General features: G+C 43.6%; 1 protein-coding gene across 3 annotated transcripts in view; it reads left to right on the top strand.

The window, feature by feature from the left end:
• The first annotated feature begins 474 nt into the window (after positions 1–474).
• Positions 475–11,699, top strand: part of RPP40 (ribonuclease P/MRP subunit p40) — a 12,060-nt gene continuing 835 nt past the window's right edge. The window contains exons 1-7 of one of the 3 annotated variants that reach the window (XM_021712024.1): positions 475–644; positions 2,543–2,687; positions 4,540–4,608; positions 5,218–5,313; positions 6,999–7,124; positions 9,474–9,672; positions 9,787–9,921. In XM_021712024.1, the coding sequence (XP_021567699.1) occupies positions 522–644; positions 2,543–2,687; positions 4,540–4,608; positions 5,218–5,313; positions 6,999–7,124; positions 9,474–9,672; positions 9,787–9,921 (893 nt within the window). In that variant the 5' untranslated portion in view covers positions 475–521. The remainder of the gene's footprint in view (positions 645–2,542; positions 2,688–4,539; positions 4,609–5,217; positions 5,314–6,998; positions 7,125–9,473; positions 9,673–9,786; positions 9,922–11,699) is intronic. The other 2 variants (XM_021712026.1, XM_021712025.1) reach the window with 2 other exon arrangements.

Genomic DNA, 11,699 nt, shown 5'->3' on the forward strand with positions numbered 1-11,699 from the left:
TAGGGGATTACTTAACCGTGCAGTTGCATTTCCTGACTTTTTGTATAATGCAGGAATCCACTGTGATGTTTTCTTCTTTTTGTGACAGCGGCAGAGGTCTCGCTGAGGGGCTTGACTCAGGTATGGGACATTCGCCAGCCCAAGGATCCAAGGCGGGCTCCGCAACTAGAGGATTTACGGCCGCTCCGAGCGTCGAAGAAAAGGAGGCTTAGAAAAGGCAAGTGCCAGGCTCCCAGGGGCCAGGTCTTTCCATTTGAGGCAGTTAATCTACAGTTTCAGACAACCGTCAGGGTACTTCCGCGTGGGTTCCCAAGAAATGTAAGAAACTGTCCAGAAACCGTGCGCCGCTAATCCCAAAGCACTACCACCTGAAGCGCAAGAAGGTGAGCTCGGGACCGGTAGCACGCACTGCGCATGCCCGCGGGGAGGGACGAAGGGGTGTGGCCAGAGAGGTGGGGCGGGCCATAGGGGGCGGGGCGCTCCGGCCCAAGGAGGTTCGGGTACCAGGAATCCAGGAGGGCATGGCCACGTTGCGCCGGCTTCGGGAGACGCCTCGGCACTTACTGGTTTGCGAGAAATCCAACTTCGGCCACGCCAAGTCGCGCCACCAGCATCTTGTAGAGTCGCATTATCATAACTACAGGGTGAGTCCCGCCGCCCCGGGCCTTCCGGTCGCGCTCGGTCCCCGCGAGCTAGGGAGGTTTAGGGAGAGCTGCTCTTGACTTCGCGTGGTGGGGCCGCCCGCGGCGCGCTGAGGGGCGGGGTGAGTGGCGGGGCCGTAGCCGAGAATGCTGGGAATTGTAGTCTTTTAACCGCCCCGAGTCTTTAGGTTGCCGGACCGCCGGACTGCAACTCCCAGGTTGCGTTGGGCGATGCCCCGCCCAGGAGAGCGCCGCTGTCCAAAGCGCTCCAGGCTGCTTACTCGGGTCACCCCGCCCGGCCCAGGCTGGGATGTGAGAGGAAGGTCCCCGACCCGGAGTTTGGAGGATCTGACGGCTGCGAAGGGCTACGGTGGGCGGTCAAGTGCGCCTAGCTTCTGGCTCCAATTCGGGCGAGTTTTGCGCCGCGCCTCTCTCCTCAGCTTGATTCCCTCTCCCATCAGCAGACCTGTGGATCTTTTCGGAGCTTCGTGCCTAGCCCCGGTCCAGGAAGCTACCTGGTTTTATAAACTGCTTGTGGAATCTGGTTTGATATTTGAGAAACTTAAAAAAAAAAATCAACCTTCCGATAAAGGATTAGGCTTTAAATTGGGGACCTGATCCATCGTGGTGTTCGAACTTTGGGAGAGAGACTTTCAGGATGTGGGGCAACATTTGAATCCCGTTTGGTTTTACCATCTCTGTTTTGGATGGAAAGCTCATCACAGACAGCAGTCAGAGATGTAGACCTTAAGTCGCCTGGCCTGATCTGTTGAATTTTTTTGTATGAAAAAGCATCCAGAATCACCTTTGTTTGCACATAGACTCCTTTTTTTTTTTTTTTTTTTTAGTTGAAGTCTCACTCTGTCGCTCAGACTGGAGTGCAGTGGCACACTCACGTCCACCCCAGTTTCGACCTGCTGGGCACCGGCAAGCCTTCCACCTCAGCCTTCCAAGAAGCCGGAACTACAGGCGCGCGCTACCACGCCTGGCTAATTTTTTATTTATTGAGGAGACGAGGTCTTGCCAAGTTGCCCGGGCTGGTCTCGAACCTGCAGGCTTAGGCAATCTACTCGCCTCGGCCTCCCAAAGTGCTGGGATTATAGACTGAGCCACCGAGCCCAGCTGCACATAAACTCTTAATAATTGGCTGTCTTTTAGGGTTTAAAGTTCCATATGCCCTAAGAGACAGTTCCTTTCATTCAAGGATAGAACCAGGATAAATAAATCAAAATGTATTTAATTATACTGTATTTCCTTGAAAATAAAGTAGTAAGGGAACAGGACATAAAATATACAGCATTGTTCATGTACAAAACATAAAATGCAAGCCAGACCTTTCCATTAAAATGTTTCAGCTCATTCTCTATCCCATATTCTTGTGTTTTTGTTGTTTCTGTTTTTATTTTCTGGTTTTTGGGGGTTTTTTTTTTGAGACTCTCACTGTCACCCAGGCTGGAGTGCCGTGGCATGATCACAGATCACCACAGCCTCAAATTTCTGGGCTCAAGTGTTCATCCTGCCTCAGGCTCTTGAGTAGCTGGGACTACAGCATGCACCCTCACTCCCAGCTAATTTGTTTATGTTTTGTGGCGACGAGGTCTTGCCTTGTTGCCCAGGTTGGTCTCAAACTCCTGGGCTCAAAGCAGTCTTGCTACCTCAGCCTTCCAAAGTGCTGGGATTATAGGTGTGAACCCCTGCACCCAGCTTTATATGTTTGAATGCAGAAATAAAAAACTTGCATTGTCAAATTTCTCTTTGCCTGAGATTTGTAAGTTAACTTGAGTTTTGTTGTCTGTGTTATTTGTTCCAGTGACACCTGTGGAGATCTTATCTCCTTCATAAAAACCAATGTGTTAATCTTCATGAAAGTAAGAATTCATTTGTATTACATGTTTCATTAGGTTTCACTTCTCATTCCTGAATGTGGGATACTATCAAAAGAGCTGAAAAACCTGGTCATGGAAACTGGGCCCTATTACTTTGTGAAGAATTTACCACTTCATGAATTAATTACACATGAATTTATCAGCACCTTTGTAAAGAAAGGTAAGAAAAATTGGGCAATATCTGAGATATCACAATACTAGGTCTCTTCTCTTGTTTTAAACAGGACCTGTGGGGATAATCTGTGTGGTCAAGTGCATGTACACATTCACCTTCCCCCCAACTCCCTCTCCCCATTCTCTTCCTACTCTTTCTTGTGCCCTCTTTAGGTGGTGGTTTCTGATTACAATTGCCTACAAGTGTTGTTGAATGGGCATGTTGTAACATGAGGGTATCCGCCATCTTAAAACAAAGCTTAATAGAAAGGAGAAATTTGCAATCTGTGTTAAGATGCAATGCTGTTGGGTATGTGGCTGCAAAGATGCTGTGCTCTCAGCAGTCTCCACAGCTGTCTCAGAAGGTTGGTCTCCTGATGCAACCACAGCTGCGGTTCACAGAGCCATGTGCTCATTGAGGTTCAATGTCTTCTGCTTAGATTTTTTGGCCTGAACTTCTGCTTACCCCATTCCCAACCATATTTGATGGGTTGACTGGTTTGTCACAGTTGTTTCCTGGGAGCCATTTGTTTGAAGTGTATTTCAGAGTGTCTTTAGAAATTTCACTCTCTCCTTATAAGTCACTGTATGATGGCCACACACTTGTCTTGTGGTAACCCCCATGTGTATCCTCTCCAGTGGAGCTACGAAGAATTCTACTTACTGGTAGCGCCTCTCATTCTGACATTGCCAGACTACTTATAAACTGGGCATCTTGTCTTTGGACTCATCAACATTATTCTTTCACCTATTTTGAAGTCTGATACTACTTTGCAAATAATGTGGACACTTGCTGTAGCAGGTACTTTTTTTTTTTTTTGAGTTGTAGTCTCACTCTGTCACCCAGACTGGAGTGCAGTGGCATACTCCCAGCCACCGCAGCCTCAACCTGCTGGGCTCTGGCGATCCTTCCATCTCAGCCTTCCAAGTAACTGGAACTACAGGCACGCACTACCACACCCAGCTAATTTTTGATTTATTGTGGAGATGAGGGCTCACCAAGTTGCCCGGGCGGGTCTCGAACCCATGGGGTCAGGCAATTCACTCACCTCGGCCTCCCAAAATGTGGGATTACAGGCTGAGCCACGGAGCCCGACCAGCAGACACTTTTAAATACCTTACCAAATTTAACCCTTTCAGCAATTCTGTAAAGCAGGTCTATGGCCCCTATTTAACAGGTGAGAAAACCGACACTTGGAGAGGTTAAGTTGAGTAGCTTTTGAATGTTAACCTGGAACTGCTTCTAAGGTATGTATGCTTACCTAGTATCTACTTTGTGCCTCTTGACCAGAATCTCAACGAGTACACATGCCGTTCGGAGTCTATTTTCTTTTTTTTTTTTGAGTTGGAGTCTCACTCGGTCGCCCAGACTGGAGTGCAGTGGCCGCTTCCGGCCACCGCAGCCTCGACCTGCTGGGCTCTGGTGATCCTTCCGCCTCAGCCTTCCAAGTAGCCAGAATTACAGGCATACGCTACCATGCCCAGCTGATTTTTTGATTTATTGTAGAGATGAAGTCTCGCTGCCCAGGCGGGTCTCGAACCCACGGACCCAGGCAATCCACTCACCTCAGCCTCCCAAAGGCACGGGAGAGTCTATTTTCTATTTGATGACAGGAAACTTGCACAAGTAGGCCCTTGATGGGGAAGTCAACTAGCTGGAGCTTGGCCTTCTGTGTGCTCCAGCTTACCCTCAGCAGGAGTGAGGTTTATTGAGTGAGTTGGAGTAGTGGTAGATACAGTGGTAGAGACTGACCATTAAGTACCTGGAAGATTTGTTATCATTTGAAAATGTTCCACTAACATTTTACAGGTATGGTTTTTTCATTGTTTGAATTTCTCCTCTGGACTTTGTCTTACAGGTTCTTGCTATGCGCTAACATACAATACAAATGTTGATGAAGATAATACTGTTGCTCTGCTACCAAATGGTAACAACACTCACTTTTTCTTTTGTTATAAAAGAAATGCATACTGTAAACAAAAAAAGTCAGATTATCACACATCTATAGAGAGTAAAGCAAAGGTCTCCCCTTATTCCTTTCCCTCCAACTCACTCCCTTTTAAGAAGGAGCTGTTGTCAAAAGGTTTGTATTTATTTTTCTAGACATTTTCTTTGAATTTATAGACACACATAAAAATTCTTCTTCTTTTTTTTTTACATAAATTACATCATACCACAGTTTTTCAATATGCTTTTTCTCCCAACCTTCATGTCATAGAATCTTTCCATATTAATCCATACAGTTCTAACTTACTGTTTAAGAACAGGTTTATCATGATGTTTTAACTTCATCCTTAATAGAAATTTAAATGATTTCTAGTTTCACTATTATAAATAATGTCCTTGTATGCATAATGTATAAATATTTGTGTATTATAATTTGATGTATATATAAATAATCTTGTAAAAAAGATCCTTGTGTGCAACTTATCTAATCAATATCTAACTGCTCAATTTCCCTTGATTTATTTTAGTCAAAGAACTTAAGTCATATTTTTAGCATCTTTTTAAATGGGAATTATTATTTGATTTATAGGGAAACTAATTTTATCACTGGACAAAGACACTTACGAAGAAACTGGACTTCAAGGTCGTCCATCTCAGTATTCTGGCAGAAAAGTTATGAAATTTAGTAAGTATTTTGTGCGCTCCATGAGTTTCAAAGATGTCTATAATCTTCCTGTAGCAATTTGAATGTTTGAATTACCTCTAATCTCTTTGTTCAGAAAAAAATGGCTTTTTCTTATCTGTACATCTTCTGACTCAAGGGGCTTCACAAAGGATAAGGTGATGCTTAAATTTATTTCTCTTCATCCATAGACTGCATTTTATAAGGTCATAGAATTGGACCAGTTCATTAGATATATATTTTTGGGGTCAAAAATCCAAAGTAACAAACCCAAGATAGGAGCCTACAACTTTTTTATTTTTATTTTTTGAGTTGGAGTCTCACTCTGTCGCCCAGACTGGAGTGCAGTGGCCACTCCCGGCCACTGCAGCCTCGACCTGCTGGGCTCCGGTGATCCTTCCACCTCAGCCTTCCGAGTAGCCGGAATTACAGGCGTGCACTACCACGCCCAGCTAAGTTTTTGATTTTATTGTAGAGATGAGGTTTCACCTGCCCAGGCGGGTCTCGAACCCGCGGGCTCAGGCAATCCACTCACCTCAGCCTCCCAAAGGCGCGGGATTACAGGCTGAGCCACCGAGCCCGGCTAACTTTTTTTTTTTAATGAAGAATTTCCATTGATTGGATTACAGGCTGAGCCACCGAGCCCGACTAACTTTTTTTTTTTAATGAAGAATTTCCATTGATTGCTCTGGGTGTGTGTGTGTGTGTGTGTGTGTGTCTAGGTCTTACTCTGTCACCACCCAGGTTGAAGTGCAGTGGCACAATCATGGCTTGCCGCAGCCTTGACTTCCTGGGCTCAGGTGATCCTTCTGCCTCAGCCTTTCAAGGAGGTGGGATTATAGGCATGTGCCACCATGCCCAGCTAATTTTTTAAAAAATTTTTTGTGGAGATAGGGGTCTTGCTATGTTGCCTAGGCTGGTCTCAAACTCGAGCTTAAGCAATCCTCCCACCTCAGCTTCCCAAAGTGTTGAAATTACATGAGCCACTGTGCCTAGCCTTGATGGCCCCAAGTCTTTATGGTTACTACTAGAAATTCACTCATGAGTGAAGAGATGTTTTGCTGACAGTGTCTGGTTTGACCATCAATAGTTAAGGCTGCCACATCCATAAGTAGATTAGACTTGACCTCCCAAGGTTGTCTGCCCATGGTCTTTGAACCTAGGAAATATATAAATTTAAAATGTCTATTCTGCCAGGCTCGGTGGCTCAGCCTGTAATCCCACGCCTTTGGGAGGCTGAGGTGAGTGGATTGCCTGAGCCCGCGGGTTCGAGACCCGCCTGGGCAGCGAGACCTCATCTCTACAATAAATCAAAAAATCAGCCGGGCGTGGTAGCGCATGCCTGTAATTCCGGCTACTTGGAAGGCTGAGGCGGAAGGATCGCCGGAGCCCAGCAGGTCGAGGCTGCGGTGGCCGGGAGTGGCCACTGCACTCCGGTCTGGGTGACAGAGTGAGACTCCAACTCAAAAAAAAAAAAAGTCTATTCTTATTTGTTCTCGATGCTAGAAATGCTCTCAAAGAGATATTTTTGATTTGGTCAACCAAAAGGGAGTGTAAGAAGAATAAAAGAATATTTATTACCCATAAAACTTCCAAAAATTCCACTTTTAAAAAATATAACACTTTTCACCACAGTGCAAGCTATGTATATATGAGTGAAATATATATTCCTTTTTTCATCTTTAAAGTTGTTTCCATTGATTTGATGGATTTATCCCTTAACCTGGATTCTAAGAAGTATGAACGAATATCTTGGTCCTTCAAAGAAAAGAAGCCATTGAAATTTGATTTTCTTTTCGCTTGGCATAATGCAGGTAAGAAGAATAAGTTGTGTAATGATACAGTGATTTTGAAATCTAATTGTTAATTAAAGAGCAGTAATGGAGGATTGAATGATGATCCATCCCTGTGGTCAAGGGATATTGTATATGTATAAATATTACTAAGGAGACTGCTTCAGGCCTTCTGACATCTCTGAAAACTATAGTTTAGGATAGTCTGGTTATGCAAGCCATTGACTTCAATATCCTTGGGTAATATGTAGATCCAGAGATCTTGACAGTGGCTTCAGAGCTGCTAACTTTTATCTGATCCTCCCTTTCTTCCCTTCCAGCTTACTGCAAACAGCCTTGGCTATAATATTTTTAAAAGAGCATCAATTATAGTTATATACACAATCTGCTTATTCATTATCACAGAGTAGAAACTCAGGCATACCATTAAATGTCAGATGAAATTTGTTTTAACTTTTAATTTATTAGAACACTAAATTTAGTTCAAAGTTTGATATTCATCAAACATGGTAATCTACCTGACAGCCATGTGTGTTGTTCCTCTTAAAAGTGCATCTTTGACCTATCACAAGATTACAGTGGATCAAACCATCAGTAATTATGGTGGTATAGTATTCTCTTTTGGAGGATAGGGAAGCACTGTGTCTATTTTAGAAATGTGCTTACTGTTGGTTCCTCACAGGAAGTTTCTGGTCACTGTGTGCTCCAGGTTGCTTCCATGAGTCCTAGGTTTGGACTTCGGCACCTCTCTTACATATGCTAGATATAAAAGAAGGCGGAGAGACTTACTGAGGTTTCAGTCACGTGAAGTCTTCTGTGAGGATAATCCACGTAATGGATGTTAGATAGCTCTCTGTTCCTAAGGTCCTAATTCCTTTAAGGGCTTGTCAGGAACTGTGAAAGGTTTGGGATTTTCTCCTACTTACAGGCTAAAAGGTAGTCTGCTGCAGTCTCACTGATGCTGGCGGAAGACACTTGACCAAGGACTTAATTTCTCATGGCAATAGCAATAGCAATAGCAATAGCAATAGCCACAGTGTATTAGTCAGTGTTCTCCAGGGAGACAGAACCAATAGGATAAGTGGATGGATGGGAAAGGATTTACTAGGGAAATTGGATCATGCATTTATGGCGGCTGAGGTTGTCCACAAGCATGAGACTCAGAGATGCCAGTAGAATGACTCAGTTCAAGTCGGAAGGCCTGCAAATCAGGAGAGCAGGTGGTGTAATCCTCAACTCAAGGGCAAAGGCCTGAGAACCCACAGATTCACTGGTACAAGTCCCAGATTCTGAAGTCTGGAGAACCTAAACTTCTGATGTCCAAGGGCAGGAGAAGAAGGGTGCCCCAGCTTCAGGAGGGGGAGAACAAATTTGCCTTTCCTCTGCCTTTTTGTTCTGTCAGGACCTCCAGCCAACTGGATGGTGCCCACTCACACTGAGGGCAGATCTTCACCACTCATTTCACCATCCCCACTCAGTGCACCATCACATGCCAATTTCCTGTGGAAACATTCTCACAGACACACTAGAAATAATGATTTACTAGCCATCTAAATGTCCCTTAATCTAGTCAAGTCGAGACCTAGAATTCACTACCACAAAGATCATCAGTATTTGCACCAGTTTACCAAGTCCCATTTCCCATCCATAGAGGAACCCAAAGTGATGGCTGGGAAGTGAGGCCAGGTGATGCTGGCCATGCAGTGGGTTGCCTTATAGGAGAGGAGCCTGGAGCATACAGAATTCAAATCCTTTGTAATGGGCATAAGCCTGCTGACCTCTGTGTGGAGAAGAGAAGGAGACATTATTTCTATTATACTGGACAGTAAGCAGCCCTGCCTTTGCTCCAGAAGGTGCTGCTATGTCTGTTTTCCAAGTCTGTTGCTGTACAGACATCCCTGAAAAGATACACTGGATTTGACATGGTTTTCAAAGGCAAGCTTGAATGAGATTCTATCATCATTCCATTCTTCTTCTGTTTCCTTTAATAGAGATTGTGCAAATATGCTTCTTTTCTGTAGAGATCACTAATGTTATTCATACATCAGAAATGCTTTTGGTTTTATGTATTGCGTTGAAGTTTTTCTTATTAGAACAATGAAACTAGTGTGGGTCCAATCTGAAAGTACTGTCCTTTTCCAGAAAAAGTGTGAAAGAGGATGAATGCTTACAGAGTTTGGGCACAAGGAACTGAAAGCAACTTTATATGATTTTAATTTGAATACAGCTTTGCACAATTTCCATCTTATGTAATCCCAACAGCTTCCCATAATTCTCAAATGAGAATGGGGTGTATTCGGGGAGTTACTGAAGTCATTTACAATCTTCAAATGGCCATGTTTACAGTGTTCAAATATGGTGTGTTTTAAGGTACAGAAGAATCAACGATGATGTCATACTTTTCCAGTTACCAAATTCAGGAGCATCAGCCAAAAGTAGAATTGAGCACAGTGAGAGATCTCCAGTGCCCTGTGCTGCAGAGCGGTGAGCTCGGGGGAGAGCCGGAGGTGGCCTGCAGCACCCTGGAGCTCTTCGACTGGCTTGGCGCTGTCTTCTGTAACTCCGACCTGTGGGTATCTGAACACCTGGCTCTTGTAGGGGCCTGGCTTGCTGCTTGTTTTTAACACTTTGAAAGTGACAGTGTGATGAATATTAATGTTTTCTTTCTTTTGTTTGATGACAGAAATAATGAGCCTAATAATTTCATATCAACCTATTGCTGTCCTCAGCCAAGCACAGTGGTGGCAAAAGCGTATTTGTGTACAATCACTGGCTTCATACTTCCAGAGAAGATCTGTCTCCTACTGGAACAGCTTCGGTGAGAACCCTTTTGGCCTTTTCTGTTTCAGTTGTCAGTGCCACCGTGATGTGTTGGGGTAGTGCTAGTGCTCCACATCTCAGGACCCCCTTTTTTCTATCTTGAGCTCGAAGTGTACTAACAGTATTGTCTTGAATGGCATAATCATCCTTGCTGATAGGAAAAGTCTATTGCCAAGTCCTTGTCTTGGTGAAAAGAAAAAGAGCAGAGCTTAAATATGCTCCTTGCAAACAAACTGTTGCTTTTTCTTGTTATGCTCCCCCAAGCCATGTTGATGCAAAGTTATAATATCACTTAAAGCATAGCATTATTCTGTGGAACAAATGGTGATCTGTTTTAAGTATTGGAGTTCTGCAAAAGAGATCATTCTGAAATAGGGAGAAAAAGGAGTTGACTATCTTTGAATCTAAATTACAGCTAAGATATCTTCTGGCTCTAAAATTCTGTGACTCTCTGAGCATTAATAATATGCTGAGTATTGTACAGAATAGTATAGGTTTTTTCATCTTGAGAGGTACTGTATAAGTAAAGTATGTACTTTGTGTCTAATGTGAAGAAATTTAAACTGTATGTCGGAAAGACTGTAAATTGAGCATAATCCTATTTAGTAACCATGCCTTCTCAATCTTCCCTTTTAAAAGGTCAAATTTAAGTCTTGAAGGTCTTTGTTTTTAAGCCCAACATACTTTTTCACATTTATTGATTTAGAATTTTGATTTTCTTCAGTAAGAGGGCTGGACTTGAAAAATCTGGTGAATTATCTTGTATTGTTTCAGTTAACTGAGAGTGTGAGAACAGCACTCTTAAAAATGCTTTTTTCTTTTTAAAGATGTGGGGTACAATTCAGGATGAGGTACATAAGTGGTCATTGTATAGGTGAAGTTTGTGCCTCCTGTTGATCCTCACTTCGCTTAGTTTGGAATCATGCACCCTTATTGATGTTATGTATCCCCTACTCTTCCTCCTACTGCCAATCCCTTTCTTATAGTATTATGATAAATAGACCAGCACTCTTAATGGGAAGGAAACTATTCTCATATACCTTGTGGGTTTTTGTTTTGGGTTCTTTCAATCTTAAATGACCTTCCAGAATAAGGGTGGGAGCAGCCAAAGTTTGTTTTATGTGTTGTATATCTGTTAACTTTATGGAATTCACAATATGGCATCAGGAATTTAATCTACATCTGATTTTTATGAATTAAAGCTAAACTCTAAGTTTCATTAGAATATCAGAAAACTACTTATCCTGAATACATTTCTAAAAATGTGAACATTTCTTTTTTTTCCCCCCCTCCCCCAAATGTGAACATTTCTAAATCAACTCCTTTGTTAAGAGTTGTCTTGCCGGACTCGGTGGCTCAGCCTGTAATCCCAGCAATTTGGGAGGCCGAGGTGAGTGGATTGCCTGAGCCCCCGGGTTCAAGACCCGCCTAGGCAACTTGGCAAGACCTCATCTCTACAATAAATTTTTTTTAAAAAGCTGGGCTTGGTGGCTCAGCCTGTAATCCCACGCCTTTGGGAGGCTGAGGTGAGTGGATTGCCTGAGCCCATGGGTTCAAGACCCGCCTGGGCAGCGAGACCTCATCTCTACAATAAATCAAAAAAAATCAGTCAGGTGTGGTAGCGCATGCCTGTAATTCCGGCTACTTGGAAGGCTGGGGCGGAAGGATCACCGGAGCCCAGCGGGTCAAGGCTGCGGTGGCCGGGAGTGGCCACTGCACTCCAGTCTGGGCGACAGAGTGAGACTCCAACTCAAAAAAAAAAAAAAAAAGAGTTAC

Source organism: Carlito syrichta, unplaced genomic scaffold (genome assembly GCF_000164805.1).
Source record: "Carlito syrichta isolate Samal-C Ts95f unplaced genomic scaffold, Tarsius_syrichta-2.0.1 Scaffold303015, whole genome shotgun sequence".
Taxonomy (NCBI): Eukaryota; Metazoa; Chordata; class Mammalia; order Primates; family Tarsiidae; genus Carlito; species Carlito syrichta.